The sequence below is a fragment of the Saccopteryx bilineata genome, chromosome 11, assembly GCF_036850765.1.
Source record: "Saccopteryx bilineata isolate mSacBil1 chromosome 11, mSacBil1_pri_phased_curated, whole genome shotgun sequence".
Classification (NCBI taxonomy): domain Eukaryota; kingdom Metazoa; phylum Chordata; class Mammalia; order Chiroptera; family Emballonuridae; genus Saccopteryx; species Saccopteryx bilineata.
Genome location: NC_089500.1, coordinates 8380710 through 8403434, shown reverse-complemented (window position 1 = coordinate 8403434; position 22725 = coordinate 8380710). Strand labels below are relative to the sequence as shown.

Here is a 22725-nt window from a genome sequence, read left to right as displayed (position 1 = left end):
GAACTCAATAGTTTATGTGGAAGGAGTTTATTTCTCATTAAATTCCTATAAGGCAAGCATAATCATTCCTTTGTTATAAATAAGCATGCTCTGATTCAGACAGAAAATGTGATTATAGGAGTTTAGTTTCCTTTTAGCAATACACACACACACACACACACACACAGGCACACGGGCACAAATTTCCTAAGATTAAGATTTGATCTCTATCTCTATTCAGATTCATCCATTGGCTTTTGACATTTTGAAAGTAGCAAGAACACCTTTGTGTGAATCTTGCGAGCTTACCTGCACATTCTATTTGAGAACCTTGTATACGCCTATCAGTATCTGGACAGTAAGTATGCCACTTGCGCATATGAAAAAAAAGAGCATTTAAATTGATCTCTGTAGTTCACAGGTATTGGTTGGAGAAGCTGTTCTGTAGCAGATGTGTGCAACACTGAGGCCATGCAGATGTGTGAGCTGCGGTCCCAGTTGCCCCTGTCACCGAGTGGTACAGGAGACCGTGCACAGAAACGGGGAAAAGCAAGGGTGCAGTCTGGAAAGGAGACATCGTCATGCAAAATAAATGGTGATTGTGAAGCCCTGAATAATTCTGTTGCTTAGTGGCAGAGTCCTGGCTATCATAGTGTCCTTTAATTCCTGGCATCTGGTTCATGGCGATTTAGCACAAGCAGCGTGTAGTGAAATCCACAGGTCATACATACTCCAGGCTTTTTAAAAAGGGATGTTTGTGAATTGTTGATTTGGTTTCTTTTTTTTTTTTACTTTAAATAAATAGAATAAAATAATTTCTTTTAAATACAAACGTTGCAGCCTGACCAGGCAGTGGCGCAGTGGATAGAGCATCGGACTGGGATGCAGAGGACCCAGGTTCAAGACCCCGAGGACACCAACTTGAGTGTGGGCTCATCTGGTTAGAGCAAAAAGCCCACCAGCTTGAACCCAAGGTCGCTGGCTCCAGCAAGGGGTTACTCGGTCTGCTGAATGCCCGTGGTCAAGGCACATAGGAGAAAGCAATCAATGAACAACTAAGGTGTCGCAATGTGAAACAAAACACTAATGACTGATGCTTCTCATCTCTCTCTGTTCCTGTCTGTCTGTCCCTGTCTATCCCTCTCTCTGACTCACTCTCTGTCTCTGTAAAACAAACAAACAAAAAAACAAAAACAAACAAACAAAAACGTTGCAGACACTAACAAACAGGGACATCAAAATGTGAGTTTTCAGCTGCTCAGTTCCTCAAGCACTGAAGGGTTTTAGTGCCAGCCTGCTTTCTTTGTACAAACTGAGAGGGATCCATTTTGAATCACACTGAGTTGTGTTTTTTTCAACCAAATGGCTAAATGAACTAAACTAGAGATTTTGACTTGACAAAGAATTGTTCTTTTTTCTTCTTCTTCTTCCCTATACTACGTGTCCTAATTTTTTCTTTGATCCTGGGGAAATTAGAGTTACAGAAATACTCAGTGACTAGCTGATAATGTAGGACAATTGCTAAGGTCGGACACTTAAAATTTCTCTTGGACATCTCTATTTCAGCTCCCTCGCCTGGCTGGTTAATAAATTTGAGCCAAGGGAATAAGGGAGGGGTGCTTCCTATGAGGAGTCAGGTCAGCAGGCTGGGGGCTTTCAGCTTCTAGTTCTGTGGCTTCTTCTTCACCTCGCATCACTCTGCATTGTTTTTGATGTGACTTTCCAAAATAATTAATGGTATGATTTAAATGAAACTTAGTACTTTGGGGAGGAAGTTGGGTTGGGGGGGGGGTAAAGAAAGCTCTAAAAAAGTAAGGGACACGAGGTTGGCAAAAATTAAAACAGTGTAAGCTTTTAGGATTGACTATTTTTGCTTTCAAATACTATTCTTAGACTTCCTTCCTAAAACCTTTATCCATTTTCACCCAAACTACGAATGGCAGGACCCTGTCCCTTGAGCCTGCATTTCCATCACAAATTAACCAGCCACATTCTGCACCTTTGGCTTATCTCCACAGGGAGAGCTTCTAACCCCCGTGGCCTGAGGGTCTCTGACTCTCAGAGGGAGCGCAGTCCCCAGGGAAGGCAGTTAAGTCTCAGGTACAGCAGCTCCAAGGGTGCTGGATGTCGGGAGTTGAGCTGGAGGAGAGCCCACACTACATCCGGAGGCTTGGGCAGGCCCTAAATACCAAAAAAAGAATGGGGGGCATGATTTGTGATATAATTGGAAGGCTGGCTGCTCTAATGCTAGGGCACTGTCCTCAAGGAACTGTAGGACTAAAATAATTGCACAGGAGTAGCTACTGCGGGAAGGCACAGCTTTGGAGATACACGAGATGTTTTTGTTCATCAGATAATCCACACATTGGAGTGGTTGAGGGTTGAGGACAGGAGAGCAGGAGGACACAACAGAATGGAACTGGACCAGAGGATGGTGGGTGGCAGAGGCTGGCAGCTCCTATCCAGGTGATGCTGTGAATCATGGAAAGACACCGCCTGCAGACGTAGTCCCGAGTCTTGGCTCCGCCAGCTGCCAACTGTGAGGCTGTGGCATCTAGGACTGAAATGCAGCAGTCATGATGCCTGCTCACCTTCCTTGGAACTTGTGAGTGGCTAGCAGCAACGGAGCTGAACGCTAATGACTTCCTAATGAGGAGGCTGGTGCTATTCACTCAAGGACTGAGACATTTGACAGGATAAGGTCACCACGGGCCTTGGCTTCTTAGAGTGAGCACTCATCACCTCCTATTTACCAGATGGCTTTTGGATAGGTTCCCTTCGTGCCCGTGTCCCAGGTGGCATCGAGGAGCAGGGGCAGAATTGGGCGCCCGCTGAACTAGCAGCTCACTCCTGTCTGTCCAGGAGGGTTTCAGGGACGCTTGGCCCAACAACTTCTGTATCTCGTTTGCTAAAACTCAGAGATAAGGACACCGAATCTACAAGGGAGACTTGCAAATGTCGTCTTTCAGGCGGACACCTGGCTGCTTCCAACAAAGGCAGGGTTCCGTTGATAAGAATTAGGGGCAAATGGGCATTACAGGTACATACTTGTAGGGATCTCTCTCCTACGTGACTTTACACAGTTGTTTGAGGACTGAGGACAAAAAGAAAAGTGTGTTTTTAAATCCTCAACACATTCTGGCAATAAATTTTAGAAGGAGGGATAGTTTTGGAGAATGTTTGATGAATCTTCTATTACATGTCTAGCTTGAGCAGAGGCGTGGCAGGTATCTGGAGTAATTTATAAAATCCCAGGGAAAGGACAGAGACTGGATACTGAGGCTTGGATGTGTCTGCCTAATAAACAGAGGGGGTGGGAGCTTCAAGGGCTGTAACTTCAAAAAAAAAAAAGTGATCTCTGTAATTTGTCACTTTAACCTGGGGGAAGGTGGCTGGGTTTAGGCTGTAATTTGCAGAAGTAGTGAAGATAAGTTCATGATTGGAGAAACTCCAATCATTTTCTTTCCTGCTCAGCCTCGAATGGACTCGGGCGACTGCATTTCTCTGTCCCTAGGCGGGTGGCCACAGAACCGCACGGTGCTCCCCCAGACTCCTTCAGGCTCCACCCTTCTCTTGCAGCTCAGTTGCACCCCCCATTTTTAAATTCAGAAACATTTATCACCTCTTGACAAAGTGCGCATGTATTCTTGGCTAAGGGGTGGTCTTTCTCAGGTAACTTTCTATATCAGCTCAGGACTCCCACGTAAACGCTAGCCTCTTGCATGCTCAAAGCCGGGGAAGAGAATAGGAACCTCTGTAATCCTGGGTGATGCTGCATCCCTGTGAGTAAATGGCGTAACCACCGCCACAGCTGTCTGGCTGCTCGTCTGCTCTGTGTCCTTGCCGAGCTCTTCCGTCTCTTCTCGCGTCAGCTTCTTCTTCTCCCCCCGATTTTCTTCATTGGACTCCAGGATAGCAATGCGTTGGTTTCCTCCTAGATATTTATTATGGGTTGCTATTTCTTTTAATAAAATATTTTATTTATGTACTGCATTTCCTGAGCTAGAGTGTCACATGCAGGTGCTTAAGAATGATTGCTGATTGCACGACTCATGAAAGGGAGACGTGGGATAAGGATGTCATGAATAAGTCACCAGTTGCCAAATGTGCATGTTTGAGGCTGTGCTATTTAGGGAGGCTCATGTGAGAGTTACAGATATTAAAAATACACCTATTTATAAGTGGACACTACATAGTTTATGATACAGAAATGATTAGTATTCGAACGATAGAAATTGTGGTGTCCATTCTCCAAAACATATAGAGGCCTCGGGGATAACTGGTTCTTTGAAAGATCAGGGATATTTCTTTGAGGAGAAGAGAAGTTAGGTATCCAACCTATTGCGTGCAGTCTCAAATGTCTATTATTTTAATCCTGAAAACTTTGAGACAATTAATAATAGAGGCAAATGTTTTAGTTATTGACTTGAGCTCTGCAGAGAATTAAAGGAACGTCTTTCAACAGATGTCAAGTTCAAGGGCTTTTTGCTTTGTCAGAGTCTAGAAGTCTGTTTATTCTTGAAGATACAAACATTATCATAGTGATTTGAAAAATAAATGAACTAATGAGGCTTTTAGTATTGGTTTAATGGATGCCTGAGTTCATGGGTATTAAGTTATAATCCTTTTGTCAAATGTTGATATTAATTATCCTATCACCATTGGATAAAAATTATATAAAATACATGTGTATACGAGTTGCATATACTATACACATACACATATAATGGTTCACCTAAAGCAACATTTCAGATAAAATTTAGCCATTCTCTTTCATTGAAAATTGAAATCGATCCATAACATTAATTTAATTCTCTCTTGTTTTTATGGCTGTTGTGCAGAGAATGGGCTGTGGACAGTAAGAATGGAAGTATGTTGATAAGGGTTAAAATAATGCAAAACTGGCTAAAGTGGGGGGTACTTGGACTGAGAGTGTGAATGCGGTTGTTGAGACATTGTATGTGAGGGTAAGAGAGAAAACCAAGTCAATGTCCAATTCTAGGTGGTGTTTACATTTGATCAGTCAAGTGGCTGGTGGTGTCATTTACTCAGATGAGAAAGAATAAGGAAGAGGAGATTGGGAGACTGCAGAAAATACAACATCAGTTTGGACATGTGACACTAAGTAGGTAATTCAACACACTAGTATAGTGGGCCAAGGAGATTTCATAAAATTTGGGAACAATCAAAAATATAGAAGGGATTTAAGCCATGGGACGAGATAAGTTGCTAAGGAAATATTTTTATATAAAGAAGTGAAAAGGTTCCCCGAAAGAGGTTTGGAAGCGTGCAAGTAGAGGTCACAAAGAGAAAGTTCAGCCAAGGTGACTGAGAAAGACCAGATGATAAAGTGTGTGTGGGGGGGGGAACAGGGAAGAACTGCTCTTAGTAGTCCAGGCAAATGAAGAACGGGTTTGAAGGAGGAGCAAGTGGACAATTGTAGTAACTTTGGATGAGAAAGAGAAAGAACAGATCAGAGAAGTGAACAACAGATATGACAAGTTGGAGGCCAACAATGAACTTGGCACAAAGGAAGGAAATTTGTTTTTAAAATAGAAAATTTACTTTTGATTCAAGTAAAGCTACATAAGAGGAAAAGTATTTAATTCCAAGGAAACACATTCTGGAAAGGTCAGAACAGGTGGGATTGATTGGCAGCTTCAGAGGAAGTTTGCTTTTGATTAGAGCAGTCACTTAGCTGTAATAAATGGTAAGGAGAAAGAATGGGGAATCCCAAGGAAGATATGCTTTTTCTCTCCCACCCTGTGGCCCAATCTTGTAGGTGAGCATGAGTCCATTTTGTACTGCCCTTGCTCTTTTCACCTGTTTACTTTCTCCTTGAAAGCTCTTAACTGGTAGAATGTTATCAGACTTGACTGAAGATCTCTCATGTTGCCATCAACCCCCAAATATGCAGTTAACACGCTAATTCACTGAGGGTCTCAGTTCCAACATCATGTCATTCCTTCCTGCCACTCCTCCTGACATGAAGATTATAACAGATTCAGCTGCACCCCATGACCCATCAAACTTGTTGGTCTCTTACATTTTTGGTCTTCTTGACTCCAGTCAGCTGTTCTAGTGCCCCAATTCTGTCATAGATTTTGTGTGTGTGTGTGTCTGACAGAGACAGAGAAAGGGACAGACAGGAAAGGAGAAAGGTGAGAAGCATCAATTCTCCATTGCAGCACCTTAGTTCATTGATTGCTTTCTCATATGGGCCTTGGCCGAGGTGCTACAGCAGAGTGAGTGACCCCTTGCTCAAGCCAGTGACCTTGCACTCAAGCTGGTGAGCCTTGCTCAAACCAGATAAGCCTGTGCTCAAGCTGGCGACCTCAAGATTTTGAGCCTGGGTCCTCTGTGTCCCAGTCTGACACTCTATCCACTGCACCACCACCTGGCCAGGCTGTCATAGGCTCTTATGAACATATCCTTGTTTCATCAACTCTCACACATACACTGCTGTTGAAAAGCTACTTTTCTCTGCCCACCCACCACTGTCACTCCCTCCCCAGCAGATATGCATTCTTATAAAGACCTACAACCCATTGATGCTACTAACATCTCAATACCTGCCTTTTATTTCTCCAGTTCTCTCTTACCAACTTACATAGCATGGGCCTTCATTGTATCATTCCTATGCATATGTTCCTGTCCTCCTTACGCCTCTTTCCTCCCACTGTCCAACTGATTCAGTTCATCCCTCTGCCTTTTATGCACCTTGAAATACATGCGGGAGAACAGAGTAAGACAGGCAAACAGGCTTACTGGCTTTACATTAATGACCACAATCCTCAGAGGTTCTATCCACCATGCTTAGTTGCTCCAGTATAATTCTTTGTATGTGTATCTATGTGTGTGTCCATTCTAAAAAAAATTACTTCGTTCTCCCCATCACACCTCGTCCTCCCTGTTCTCAGCTGATAGTCTTGTCTCATACACCATCGAGACTCTAGAAGCCATCAAAAAAGAACTTCCTCAGATTCTCAATGCCACAATGCCTATGATAGCACAAAGACAGTAATATTTGTTGGTTTATGGTTAATTTTCTAACGTTTTCTGATGCCTCCTCTTTTCTTTTTATGTTTCCTGAGTTTTGTAATACAGTGGCCTTGAAGTCGATGATTCTATTTAATAAGAGTTGAAAACTACTATGTAAATGTAAAATACTTGCTTAGCCTCAGTTGTGTGTTTATTTTTATTTATTTTTAAATAAGAGCCTTTAATTCACCCTAGTCATATAAAGACTATGAGTGAAAATTTAAAGACAGTCATTTATGAGCACAGAGTGAATTTTGTATATGAAATAAAAAATTAGATTACCATAAGAATGATTTTGCACTAATGTTTGGATAATGGATATTTTGTGAAAAGTTTTTATACAGCAAAATATTCATGCAGTTTTAGGGGTTGCACTTTGAAATATATCTATGGAACCCTGGTCAGGACCCCTGAATGAGGGATACACAATGAAAAAAGGGTTAAGACCAGGCTGGTGTTATCAACACGAGAGCTGTTACTAAGTATATGTGAATGGGTAAGCTGTCTGCATGTTTCTTTTAGAGGGTCCTATAACCATGACCAGCACTGGTAAATCTATTGTGAATAATATTTAGGAACCAAAATAGTAATAATAATAAATTATCTGAAGTCTATAATGGCATATTCAAAGCCTCTGTGAGAATAACTATAAAGTGGTGTTTATTTTGAACTGACAGAAAAAAAAGAGATTACTGACAAGCAGGTTAAGAACCAACTTATAGCATCAGTGAAATTTTAAACTGAGCATGTGTTTATTGTTACTAATCTGACAGATTGTGGAGTCAGCAGGCTTCGTCACTGGCTACACACTTCATGAAATAAAGTTAGCAAATTATTATCAAACATCAATGCTGAAGAGTTTTGGTTTTTTTTGTATTGTTCAATTAGGTATTCGATTGACAGAAACACGGATTTGGAGAGATACTTCAACATTGATGCCAACAGTGGAGTCATCACAACGGCCAAGTCTTTAGACCGGGAGACCAATGCTGTTCATAATATCACAGTGCTCGCCATGGAGAGCCGTAAGTAGAGAGGCCTCAGGTTCAGTTAGGTGGAGGACCAACCGTGGGAGTGGAGAACACTGTCTTGCGGTTACCATTTCAACCCCAATCGGTTAGGTGCTCATTGCAGTTGAACAGTAGCTTGAAAATTCCTAATTTTAGGCTGTGAAACATACTTATTAATTTTATATACTAGTACAAAGATAAAGAGGAAGGACTGAAATAACGGGCCTGAGTCACCCTCCGAGAGCTTTCTGTTGTCCTGTGGTCATACGCTGCATTGTACTGATGTGGTGTCAGTCAGATAGCTTACAAATATTGGTAAGTACATCTCTCTAGCGAAGGGGCCCGGATTGGCATATTTTGATATTGAACTCATTTTAGGCCCTACTAAGAAAAAAATTAAAAGAACAATGGATAATTATAATACATTGTTTTATATCCATATTTTTTATATATATGTATGTGTGTGTGTATATATATATACTGCTCACAAAAATTAAGTGATATTTTATAGCTTCATATTCATTTTGAAACATCCCTTAATTTTTGTGAGCAATATATATATATATATATATATCTTCATACAACTATGAGCTCTAGTATCAAAGAATATTGAAATGCATGGTTTATCTGTCATTCTTACAACATTTTACTTATCAGGGACTAAAAATACAGTTATTCTATCCATATCGACAGATAGATAGTTCTCTGACATCTGGCTCAAATTTTCTGCAACTCCCGTTAAACTCTATTATGTCAGGATTCAAGATTTTATTAGGGGGGCTGGCCATTTTCTGATTAGACTTGTCCTTTGGGTAGGCAAACTGTTACTTGATTTTCACTGTGTTTAGTAGAGTTTCCTGAGTAAAGGAAAATATGTTAGAAAGTCTGAGAGGAAGGGCTTTTCCTGAGTGACAGGCAGTGAATGGAGAGCTGGACTTGGGGGTAAATGGCAAACCCTCTTCCTCTCGATTAGAGAACCCATCTCAAGTGGGAAGAGGCTACGTGGCCATCACGATCCTCGACATCAACGACAACGCCCCCGAGTTCGCCATGGACTACGAGACCACTGTCTGTGAGAACGCTCCACCGGGGCAGGTGAGTGGCTCCCGGGCACCCCGCTTCTCCGCCCCGCCGGGGCAGGTGAGTGGCTCCCGGGCACCCCGCTTCTCCGCCCCACCGGGGCAGGTGAGTGGCTCCCGGGCACCCCACTTCCCCGCCCCTGCTGCTTTCAAGAGCTCCAGCGGTTGTTGCTTTTGAAACTGCCCGCTTTGCGATAAAAGACCATCTGTGCGTGTCAGCAAAACTAACCCTTGGAGGTGTAGCTAAAGGACCTTTTCTATTGTCATTGCATCGGAATGATGAAAAGGCAGGAAGAAAGGTAAAACTGGGCGAAGCCACCGTGAGTAGTGAGGGCTGCCCTTCCTTTTAGGAGAAATGGAGCCTTTTAAGCCCAGTTGGGCCCTCCTGCATGTGGCACGGCGGGTTTAAGTGCCTCAAAGTCCTGTGAATTCAGTGCCATTCAATCTCTGCCTGGTTTGTTCTGCCCTCAGTGTGCTTCAGTGTCTTGTGACCTTGACCAGGATGGTATAATCCATGGAGATGCCTTATTTTGGCGGTTCCTGGAGGTCAATTCCGACACAGATTTTGAGAAGGACATGGCTTTTTCTCAGAACCTGCTCCTACCTCCCCCCATTCAAGAAGTTGGCACTTATTCCAGGATATACCCTGCTCTGTCCTGCACACCAACCCCCCTCACGCTTTACATCCTTGGTCCACAGGTCATCCAGAAAATCAGTGCCGTTGATAAAGACGAGCCATCCAGTGGGCACCAGTTTTATTTCAGTCTGACCACCGATGCCACGAACAACCACAACTTCTCACTGAAAGATAACAAAGGTGAGGTATTGTTACAGTCCCAACAGAGGCGCAGGTATGAACTCAGAGCAGGTGCTGTTACTCGCTCGGGAATGCTGATTAGGGATTAGCAAGGACGTTCATTAAAGGGCAGTGAGCCCCCAAAGTAATTTTTATCTATAGATTTGCTGTCATCAAGAAGCTGCTACTTAAATAATTTTAGCCCTAAGTCCAAATGGGGAGGAAGCCAGATCCATCTGTCTCTGTCATTGCTTCTAGACATTTGCTTCCTTATTAGTATACCCAGCACTTGAACTTATCTAATTGGTTGAGGGCCGGCTAAAAGCCTTAAATCATGACCATCCTACACTTACATACCTGGAGGCATCAGGAACACCTTAATTGCACTTGACATAGTTCTACCTAAATCAACTTGAACTTAATAATTTTAATATTAGTTATTTCTTTACTTTAACATGCAAATAATTAAAATATGCAGGCAGTCCCCAGGTTGCGAATGACACAGGTTCTGTGGGTTTGTGTTTCAGTGGAATTTGTATCAGTTGGAACAGGTACATCTACCTATTAAATGACTCATAGACAGATGTTTTTCTTAACATAGTATTTGTTTTTACCTTTCTGTGCATATAAATGCTTAAACATTTTCAATCCTATAGAACCTATCTTGTTCTTAACTTGGGGACTGCCTGTATTGTTGATGTAAAGAAATATAAAATTAAAAAGAACAAAAGAATTCCCTGTCTCCCCAAATGCCATTCTTCAAAAGTAGTAACTCTTGTCAGTTTCCTAAGTGATATTATAGAAACACTTTTACAAACACATATTAATAAATTCTTCTTTAGCTTAATTACATATGTAATTATAGACAATCATAAAAACTTTAAAGTAAGCATGACCTTGACCTGCTACCTATTGTGTGAATTCAAAGTTACATATGTTTTTGTTTAAGATGTTTATGTTTGCAGAAGAAGGATGTTTGCAGCTAATATCTGTATAAAGCAAAGTATTCCCCATTAATATGGGAACTATTCTTTCAGAGTGAATGTATAAACCAGGTTTCAGGGGGAAAAAATGTAGAAATGGATTTGCTAGTCAAATACTGGCTTATTCAAAGAGACCTGATCTCAGAAATTGGATACTATAAGTTTATTTACGTGAACCCACCACTTTGGTGCAGAAAACCCAGCATTGGCCTTAAAAATTCTATCTGAAATAATCATTTTTTTTCTGATTCCCTCCTCTGTTTAATGGAAATGCTGTGAGTAATCCCAGACTCTCTGACTTAATCATAGTTGGCGGGGACAATGTTCAGCCCTCGTGTTCTCCCAGCACAGAGGCAGAGAATTTACGACCTTCCCAAGAAGAGTGTGAATGACCTCATGGTGTAACCTCACACAGGACTGCCACGAGTGCTGGGCAGCGTGTGTGCTAAAATGCCTGGATTTTCAGGACATGAGTGAAGATGTCCCTAAGTCAAGACTTTGAAGGCAGACATGTAGGGAAAAACAGGTCATCAGTTTTTATGTTGGCTTTCATCTTAGGAAGCGCATACTAAACAATGAGTTTTATGATCTCTTTCCGAATGCAGAGTTCTCTTCTTACATATTGGGCATTTCAGTCTGTGCTCCTCAATTCAGTCTGTATCCTAGCATGTTATTTGATGTCAGGCATGTTCAATTACTTAAGTAACAACTTTGTGTATCAAATCATAAATACATATAACATCTGACTGGTTGGGAGGTCAAGACACAGATATGTGTGTGCACACGCACATATGTTACTGTTAAGTATACAGAAACATACTCAAACAATAATATTCAGCAACATCCTAAGTAGTTGATTTTAATGAACGACTCTCAAATTTAAAGTAAAAACTCACCAGATAGAATCTGAAAAAGTTTTATTCCTGCTGTATCTATAATTGCAGGTTAGACATTTTCTGCAGTCCCACGTGTGAGCATGCTGCTCTGTGCTCTTTGGGACAGAATAAGTGTCAGTTTTTTCATTAGAATATCATCAGTTCTTTTATGATAACATTGGATAAACATCTTTTTGACAGCTTGAAAAGAAAAACTATATTAAAACACACTAGATGAATCTATGGTCCTGGCTTTCTTTTATTAATTACTATAAACTTAAGAATCATAAATTCCTAATTAGTAATTTAAAACAAGTTAGCTGCATAGATTGCTAACAGATATAATAAATCTAAGTTCAGTTATAGAAACCAGAGTTTTGTAATACAGAATTACTGATCACTGTTCAAAGTTTCAGAATTTTTATCATTGTTTAGGTGAAATAAAATAATGGGTATAAATTAAGCACATGATCCATTTTGTCACTGACACACGTTTATATACTATACATGGGGTGTTGGTAACAATATATGTTACTATCGATCTTAAAAGAACTGTGAGATAATTCCTATGGAATAGCCACACGTACTCAATTCCAATGATTTGAGTGGCTTATTTCTTTTGTTTCTGTACTGGGTTCAGAATTTATCAAAGAATGCATTTGCGATTTTATTTATGCTCTCTGACGGTACTGAAATACTTAACCTATTTGTTTTGATCATCCTCTCTGTAAGAGTGTGGTTGGAAATGTAAGATAATTAAAAGGGTGTATATATGCTATTTTTACAAAGTTGCAGGTTATAAACAACACACATTTTTGTACTGAGTTTTACTTTACAACCATTTCTTTGGTTTTAACATAAAAACCAAAACATAACAATATTAAAATGTATTACAATAAACCGTATTAGAAATGCGGCTCTCTGTCCAGAGAGACTCGAGTGACTTCAGTCAGGTGGAGTGGGCAGGACCGACTCCATCAGAAACTGTGTGTGAAGGGAACGTTGCTTCCTCTCTTCCAGACAACACGGCCTCCATCCTCACCAGGAGGAATGGCTTCCGGAGGCAGGAGCAGTCTGTCTACTACCTGCCTGTCTTCATCGTGGACAGCGGCTCGCCCTCGCTCAGCAGCACCAACACCCTCACCATCCGCGTCTGCGACTGCGACGCCGACGGGGTGGCCCAGACCTGCAACGCGGAGGCCTACGTGCTGCCCGCCGGCCTCAGCACGGGAGCGCTGATCGCCATCCTCGCCTGCGTCCTGACCCTTCTGGGTAGGTCCCTGTGCCCTGTTCGTGCTGGACTCGCAGGGACGGCAGCCACAAGCGCAGCTTCTCTCTTTTCTGTTCCTTTGAAAGACCTTGCCGAGAACAGGTGCAAATGCTCTGTTTGATGGCATTTTGTTAATTGAGCTGCCCGCTGTCACTAGCTACACTCTCTAGTGATGTATGTGAAATAGAACTCAGGAAAAGGTAACAGGTCTCTTTAAAACAACAGTGAAGGTAAATGGCTTATGGTCAAAGCTGAAATTTTTCGCGCATGCGTATGTGTGTGTGTGTGTGTGTTTGTGTGTGTGTGTGATTTACCACATCTCACCTGTTTGCCTTAGAATATTCTGCAAAGGAGCTATATTTGACACTTTTCTACATACTTTTTGATAAAAAGCTTATTTTAGAAATTATGCTCTGTATCCTAGCTCTTTTCAGAAAAGATTCAAGGTGGTTTTTATAATTATTTGCCAATTTAGGAAGATTGCAATTTCCGCAGTGCAAAAAGTTAGAATTCCTCAAGAAGAACTAACATATTTAATGGTACTTTTCCATGATTACTTTGCATGGTGAAATTAGATTTATAACTCCTATTAGAGTTGTCGTTTTTATAAGAGATTATACAGCATCCTTTTAAAAGTTGGGAGGTAGCCAGCCTGGGTGTTGGGTAATGGATTTATCCCTCCGCTGTTTTCTCCTTCACGCTGTCACTTCCTACAGCAAGGACAGGCGTTTCACACTGCATCCGAGACAGTACCGTGTGTTTTCTTGGGGCTTAATATAATGTGTTAAGTTCATTTAAAATGTAGTTTTGTAGAAGCAGAATTCAGCAATGGGATTCACTATTGTGTAGTGTTTAAAAACAAGATTTACAGTGTTAGGGCTACCTAGATTTTCTTACTGCCTTCAATACGCACTATGTCTTCACCAGGGGAACATTGACACTTCTAAAACTGGCTTCTCAATCTGAAAGGGACAAATGATAGAACTACTCTCATAAGATTGTTGTAAAAATTAAATGAGATAATTTGTGTGCCTGCCACTGAGTGAACATTTCATAAATTTTAAGTGTTATTGATGAAGCCAAGTTCTCAACCTATTAACCAACCTCAGACTTCCTTACTAATACACTGTGAGTGATCTCATGAAAAATTGACGTTATTATCTTTAATAACATCAGCTAACCACATAAACCTAAACGGGAATAAGATATTTTTTCATGTGGCTTCATACGGGTGGCAGAAACTCATTAGAAATGGCAAGTAATTCCCAGTAAAAGCCTTGATTAGAATGTGAAGGACTAGAGTAAATTTTGGAAAATAAAATGGAAGCATTGGAAACTACTTTTGATTGTTCAACCAGGTTCCAAAACATAATAGTAAAGATGTAAATTGCATATTTGTTTTGTACTAGTGAATAACTTAGATAAGAAGTTAAAGACGTTCCTTAGCATTGAACATGCAATGTCTTGTGCTCGAAGCGTCAGACGAAAGGAGGGGTAACGGGAGTGTGAACGACTCCTTCTGAACACGACCAGTTCATCCTAGAAAATTTTGATGATACTGCACTTCAAAAGAATAAGTTAAAATTAGAATCCCCAGAATTCAATCATACCTAACAGTTAATTAACTTTTGATGTTTTTAAGTCTATCTAATGAAGCCTGCTTCATTTTTTAAGGAAAGATGTTCACCTGTGACAGGGATTCTTTGCAATTTAGGTTGCTTGATGATTCTAATTAGTTAGGAATCATTACCTAGCAGTTCCTGAAAGTAAGTGAAGTCAAGTTTTACTAGATTTCAGCTTTGCATGTGATGTGTGTGTACATGTATATTAGTGTAAGATTACAGATTTGGGGAATTTGGTCAAAATTAAAGTAGGACTGTTCTTTTTTGTGAAATTTGAACATTTTCCTTAAATAGATACCAGATTAGGAATGCCTCTTCCACTTCTAAGGATCAGGTATTTATGTCCCATAGTCTATTTGTTTTATTTAAAGTTCCTGCAAGTGTGCAAAAGCAAATCAAAACAGGGCGTATTGTACTGAAAATACTGTCTGGGTCCAGAGGTTTCTGCCTATAGCTTCTATTTTCCTGTAAGGATTCTGCCCAGCATAATCAATCTGGTCAAATGTTAGAATTTCATTTCAGAATTGGGTCTCTTTGTGCATTATTTCCCAAGTTCGGCAGTAGATAATCAGGACTTTTCATACACTTACGGCTCTGTTTCCGCTATCACGGACCCTGAGTTTTCACGATGGGTGGCGAGGCTAATGGAGCAGCACCCAGAGTGCTTGCGGACAGGTGCACAGCCAGTTACAGACAACTCTACTTCTAGGGCACAAATGGTTCACTCTTTTTACAACACCTCAAAAAGGGGCGTGAATCTTATTCCTGGACACTAGGCATCAGGCTTTGTAATTTAAACCTTTGCAGGCTTCTGAACATATATGGCTAGAAAAATAATAATAATAAAGGCAAGGTGAAGAAAAGGGGGATGGAGAAGAAGGACTTGAGAATCAGATTAATTTAAGGGTGACACGAGAGAGGATATGGGCTTTAGACTCCTAAGGGAAGCCAGCTTTGTGTTGTGCCAAGTTTGTGTTCCAGAGATGTGGCCCATGAAAGCGCCTGGTAACATGACAGCAGGGGATGTGCTCACGTTTCCAGAATGTTAACACTGGAAGGCATCGCGAATGTCAATCCCAGTCCAAACCCCGGCACTCTGCATTGGGGGGAGATGTGGAGTTCCTGTAACAAGTTAGTGGCTCTTAAGGCAAGAGATTCCAGGTTTCCTTATGCTCAGTCACTATGGTTGGATTTAAGTACAAAGGCAATACATATGCAGTCCTTTAAGATTTGAAGTTCGTGGTATCTGAAGTTGGGTTCGTGAGTCTTCAGATGTATCTGCGTTCTTCTAGCTCCGTGGGTGAACTCCTTTCTGCTTTCTCTCCTCCTCACAGCCTCTTTCTCTGATTACCCACAGCTGCATTCTTAAATGAACCAGTCGAGCCAAAAATTAGAAGACAAAGTTTCCTTTATACGAAGCACAACTTGAATGGGAGAGGAGACATTATCATCATATTCAGGGTTCATATAAAGTCATCAATCAGATGCCTCAATTATTTTCCATGTATTAAAAGTTCACCAATAATTGGCAAGATGCTCCAATATTCTAATGCTTGAATATGCATTTCACCCTAACTGCAACAGCTATTTCATTATGCCTTTTATCATAGTATAATAATTGTTTTTGAAACACACTTACTTTTTAACCAGGGTGAAAGCACTTAAAAAATTATGTGACTAACTGATACATTAAATGATTACTTCAGGGGATTTTTAAAAATAGAAAGAGTTTAGGTTGTTTTAAAATACGGTTTCAATATTAAACATGGTACATTTGTGCAGAGACTATTACAGCTAGATTCTTTCTGTTAGTCTACACAGACTTCCTGCTGCTCACAAAAACTGTCACTGAGTTTATTGTATTAAGTTTTGTTTTTCATTTATTTGGACCTTCAGGTCCAAGTAATTGAGGTCCTGTAACATTCCTTTCCAACTCCTGGCTCTTCAGACACAACTGGGTTAGACTGGCCCAGCATCAGGTCTAACGAGGCATTGTAAGCCACTGTTGGCTGCATGGCATTGAGACCCTACCAGGATGGTCAGCCCAACATGAGCTAACAGGCATCTTTTCTCTTTTTTCCCTGATTTGCCAAAAGCTAAACCATATTTTCTTTCCTGATACTGTGACCCTAATGATATTTTTCAACAGGAAAAAAAAAATCCCTGATTCTATGATAGTGCATAATGATTAAGTAATGTGTGTGTGTGTGTGTGTGTGTGTGTGTGTCTATATATATATATAGACTGTTGGGAAAATATAACACCGTAAAAGATTGTGCCCCATCGTAATGTGTAACAATAGTATCTATTTGTCAAGCAGCCCTAGTGATTACAGAGGGCAGACTACAGTGGTTAATTTATGGTAGCACATGTGTTCATTTTTCAAGCAACTGCAAGTGTAGTAAAAAAATGACCTACATTAAAAAGCTTGTACTACGTGCTTTGGAAATACCTAATTCTAATAACACATTTTCTAGGTAGATATTAGTATTTTTATGATGTTCACTTTTGAGATGAGAAAACTGTAAATTAGAGGAAGCATACACAAAATTATAGGGTGTCAGAACCAGGACCCAAACACAGAGGAGACTGCCTTCTGGATGTCCTTTCTGAGGTAGTTTTCCCTGTGGGTTTTCTAGCATGAAAGACTGTGGGTCCCTAGCCTATGGCTCTAGGTCTGTGGGTACTGTAGCCCAGGGACGGACAAATTAGAGGCAACCATTTCTCTGATCTGTTTCACATAGCGGCTTTACCAGTTCTTTGGTTAACTGAGTCTAAAGTGTCCTCCAATTACTTCCGACTTCGAGAAAGCACATTGAAAATTGTGTCTACCAATTGTATTTTTGCATAAAATAATTATTTATTTAGGTTTTTTTTTTCTTTCTGTCTTAACTTGATACTACGCAGTCATTCTAATGTGCACATAGAATGGAAGGGAAGTTTTGTGATACTTGTTTTGGGGAAAGGGGAGAACGATTTTGCTTGAAATTAAAATTCTCCCTGTCGTGAGACACAGAGAGCAGTACTTCTTTTATAGAGACAGATGATTTACAAATCTCTGGTTAGAATCTTTCACAGAAGATCAAGACAGATGTTGTCTTTTGTCTATTGGACAGCTGACATAAGAAATCTAAGTAGAATTCTCAAATACTCAACAATTTTTGACATTCTTACCTCTTCTCCTAATTTAACTCCTATTGCCATGTGTCTGAGTGGACTCGGTTGGCATTGCTTCCTCCTCTGTCCACCCCCCACAGCCGAGCAGTCCTCAAGTGCTGTTCCTTCTACTTTGTTGCTTCTTGGTCTGTCCCCATCTCCCCCTGGATGCTGCCCCCGCCCCAGCTCACCCACGGTGCACCTGGGCCACATCGCAGGGGGCTGGCTGCTCTTTCTCACTCCCCCTGGATGCTGCCCCCGCCCCAGCTCACCCACGGTGCACCTGGGCCACATCGCAGGGGGCTGGCCGCTCTTTCTCACTCACCCTGCTGCATCCCACCTGCTCCGGCATGTCTTGCTCCTTCTGCCTGAACCCCCATTGCCAGAACCCGCAAGTGGTCACTCTACCGTGTACTTTGTGCTCAGTCCCTTTGCTTCTTAGCACTGGTTGGAGGTGATCGCTCTGGGCCTGATGGCAGCTTGTGGGGACCAGCCCAGGAGCATCCTCCATGGCTGAGTGTCTCTTACATTAGTCTCTTTGTCTGTCTCCTGCAGTGGACGCCTGCCTTTGGACACAGGCCATGGGCAGTGCCATTTTTTTTTCATTAAAGTGCTACTGACATAAAATATTATATTGGTTATAGGTGTATCACATAGTGACTTAATACTTATATTCCTTACTAGGTGATCACCACAGTAATAATTGTAATAACCATCTGTCAGCAGATAAGTTATTACTACAGCCTGTCCAGGCGGTGGCACAGTGGACAGAGTGTCGGACTGGGATGTGGAGGACACGGGTTCAAGACCTTGAGGTCGCAGGCTTGAGCGTGGGCTCATCTGCTTTGAGCAAGGCTCACCAGCTTGAGCCCAAGGTCACTGGCATGAGCAAGGAGTCACTCGCTCTGCTGTAACCCTCTGGTTAAGGCACATATGAGAAAGCGATCAATGAACAACTAAGGAGCCTCAATGAAGAATTGATGCCTCTCATCTCTCACCCTTCCTATTTGTCCCTCTCTCTCTGTCACACACATAAAAAGTTATTACTACAGTATTGACTATTTTACCTATCCTGTATAATACATTCCCAATTCATCTCTTATATGACTGGAAGTTTGTCCCTTACTGCCCTTCACCTTCGTCACCCACCCTCCACCCCTCCTGCCTGGCAACCCTCAGTTGGTTCTCTGTGTGAGTCTGTTTCTGTATTATTTTTTAGATGCCACATGTAAGTGAAATCGTATTTGTCTTTCTCTGACTTACTTCACTTCACATAAAACTCACTAGGTCCCTCCACGTTGTCACAAATGGCAAGATTTTCTGATGAATAGCATTCCATTGTGTGTACAGGTAAGATTCTTCTCTACCCACTCATTTAGCAGTGGACACCTCGGTTGTGTCAGTATCCTAGCAATTAATTGTAAATAATGCTGCAAAGAACATAGGGAGGCAGACAGCTTTTCTTTTTTTTTTTTTATAATTTTATTTTTTTAATGGGGTGACATCAATAAATCAGGATACATATATTCAAAGATAACAAGTCCAGGTTATCTTGTCATTCAATTATGTTGCATACCCACCACCCAAAGTCAGATTGTCCTCTGTCACCTTCTATCTTGTTTTCTTTGTGCCCCTCCCCACCCCCTTTCCCTCTCTCATTCCCCCCTCCCCCCCGTAACCACCACACTCTTATCAATGTCTCTTAGTTTCACTATTACGTCCCACCTACGTATGGAATAATACAGTTCCTGGTTTTTTCTGATTTACTTATTCCGCTTCGTATCATGTTATCAAGATCCCACCATTTTGCTGTAAATGTTCCAATGTCATCATTTCTTATGGCTGAGTAGTATTCCATAGTGTATATGTGCCACATCTTCTTTATCCAGTCATCTATTGATGGGCTTTTGGGTTGTTTCCATGTCCTGGCCACTGTGAACAATGCTGCAATAAACATGGGGCTGCATGTGTCTTTACGTATCAATGTTTCTGAGTTTTTGGGATATATACCCAGTAGAGGGATTGCTGGGTCATAAGGTAGTTCTATTTTCAGTTTTTTGAGGAACCACCATACTTTCTTCCATAATGGTTGTACTACTTTACATTCCCACCAACAGTGTATGAGGGTTCCTTTTTCTCCACAGCCTCTCCAACATTTGCTATTACCTGTCTTGCTAATAACAGCTAATCGAACAGGTGTGAGGTGGTATCTCATTGCCGTTTTGATTTGCATTTCTCTAATAGCTAAAGAAGATGAGCATCTTTTCATATGTCTGTTGGCCATTTGTATTTCTTCCTGGGAGAAGTGTCTATTCATATCCTCTTCCCATTTTTTTATTGGATTGTTTGTTTGTTTGTTGTTGAGTTTTATGAGTTCTTTGTATATTTTGGATATTAGGCCCTTATCTGAGCTGTTGTTTGAAAATATCATTTCCCATTTAGTTGGCTTTCTGTTTATTTTGTTATCAGTTTCTCTTGCTGAGCAAAAACTTCTTAGTCTGATGTAGTCCCATTCATTAATTTTTGCCTTCACTTCTCTTGCCTGTGGAGTCAAATTCATAAAATGCTCTTTAAAACCCAGGTCCATGAGTTGAGTACCTATGTCTTCTTCTATGTACTTAATTGTTTCAGGTCTTATGTTTAGATCTTTGATCCATTTTGAGTTAATTTTTGTACAGGGGGAGAGACTGTAGCCCAGTTTCATTCTTTTGCATGTGGCTTTCCAGTTTTCCCAGCACTTTATTGAAGAGGCTTTCTTTTCTCCATTGTGTGTTGTTGGCCCCTTTATCAAAAATTATTTGACTATATATATGTGGTTTTATTTCTGGACTTTCTATTCTGTTCCATTGGTCTGAGTGTCTATTTTTCTGCCAATACCATGCTGTTTTGATTGCTGTGTCCCTATAATAGAGTTTGAAGTCAGGTATTGTAATGCCCCCAGTTTCATTCTTTTTCTTTAGGATTGCTTTGGCTATTCGGGGTTTTTTATATTCCATATAAATCTGATGATTTTTTGCTCTATTTCTTTAAAAAACATCATTGGAAGTTTGATGGGAATTGCATTAAATTTGTATATTGCTTTGGGTAATATAGCCATCTTGATTATATTTATTCTTCCTAGCCAAGAACAAGGTATATTCTTCCATCTCATTATATCTTTTTCGATTTCCCTTAACAATGGTTTATAGTTTTCATTATATAAGTCCTTTACATTCTTTGTTATGTTTATTCCTAAGTATTTTATTTTTTTTGTTGCAATCGTGAAGGGGATTATTCTTTTGAGTTCCTTCTCAGTTGTTTCATTGTTGGCATATAGAAAGGCTATTGACTTCTGTATGTTAATTTTGTATCCTGTGACCTTACTGTATTGGCTTATTGTTTCTAGTAGTCTTTTTGTGGATTCTTTGGGGTTTTCGATGTATAGGATCATATCATCTACAAAAAGTGATACCTTTACTTCTTCTTTTCCGATATGGATGCCTTTTATTTCTTTGTCTTGTCTGATTGCTCTGGCTAGAACCTCTAGTACCACATTAAATAGGAGTGGAGAGAGTGGACAACCCTGTCTTGTTCCTGATTTAAGGGGGAAAGCCTTCAGTTTAGTGCCATTTAATATGATGTTAGCTGATGGTTTATCATATATGGCCTTTATCATGTTGAAATATTTTCCTTCTATACCCATTTTGTTGAGAGTCTTAAACATAAAATTGTGTTGTATTTTATCGAAAGCCTTTTCTGTGTCTATTGATAAGATCATGTGGTTTTCGTTCTTTGTTTTGTTGATATGGTGTATTACGTTAACCATTTTACGTATGTTGAACCATCCTTGAGATTCTGGGATGAATCCCACTTGATCATGATGTATTATTTTTTTAGTATGTTGTTGTATTCGATTTGCTAGTATTTTGTTTAGTATTTTAGCATCTGTATTCATTAGAGATATTGGTTTGTAGTTTTCTTTTTTTGTGCCATCCTTGCCTGGTTTTGGTATGAGGTTTATGTTGGCCTCATAAAATGTGTTTGGAAGTATTGCTTCTTCTTCAATTTTTTGGAAGACTTTGTGTAGAATAGGAACCAAGTCTTCTTTGAATGTTTGATAAAATTCGCTGGTATAGCCGTCAGGGCCTGGACTTTTATTTTTGGGGAGGTTTTTAATGTTTTTTTCTATTTCTTCTCTACTGATAGGTCTGTTTAGGCTTTCTGCTTCTTCTTGACTCAGTCTAGGAAGGTTGTATTTATTGTTCTAGGAATTTATCCATTTCTTCTAGGTTGTTGAATTTAGTGGCATAAAGTTTTTCATAGTATTCTACAATAATTCTTTGTATATCTACGGTGTCCGTGGTGATTTCTCCTCTTTCATTTTGGATTTTGTTTATATGAGTTCTTTCTCTTTTTTCCTTGGTAAGTCTTGCCAAGGGTTCAGACAGCTTTTCTAATTGGTGTCTTTGCACTCTTCAGATGGATACCCGAAAATGGAATTGTGGGCTCATCGGATAGTTCTGTAGTGACTGCACCAGTTCACAGTCTTACCCACAGGACATGAGGGTTCTCTTTTCTCCACAACCTCACCAACACAAATTTACTGATTTATTGATAATAGCCAATCTGACAGGTGTGAGGCAATATCTCATGTGGCTTTGATTTGCATTTCTCTGTTTGTTAGTGATGTTGAGCATTTCATATGTCTGCTGGCCATCTGTATATCTTCTTTGGAGAATATCTGTTTGGGTCCTCTGCCCATTTTTAATTGGACTGTTTTATGTTAAGTTGTATGTGTTGTTTAGATATTTTGAATGTTAACCCCTTCTTGGCTCTAGCCTATTTTACTCTATAAATGTGGGGTAATTTCTGGGCTTTCTATTCTGTTCCATTGAACTATGTGTCTGTTTTAAGTGTGATTGTTTTCTTGATCTT

The 22725-nt window shown here is 40.4% G+C and overlaps 1 protein-coding gene across 1 annotated transcript in view; it reads left to right on the top strand.

Moving 5' to 3' along the window:
- CDH7 (cadherin 7) overlaps positions 1–22725 on the top strand; it is a 125014-nt gene that overhangs the window by 87977 nt on the left and 14312 nt on the right. The window contains exons 8-11 of the mRNA XM_066247031.1: positions 7909–8045; positions 9004–9125; positions 9809–9926; positions 12784–13035. Coding sequence (XP_066103128.1) covers positions 7909–8045; positions 9004–9125; positions 9809–9926; positions 12784–13035 — 629 coding nt within the window. The remainder of the gene's footprint in view (positions 1–7908; positions 8046–9003; positions 9126–9808; positions 9927–12783; positions 13036–22725) is intronic.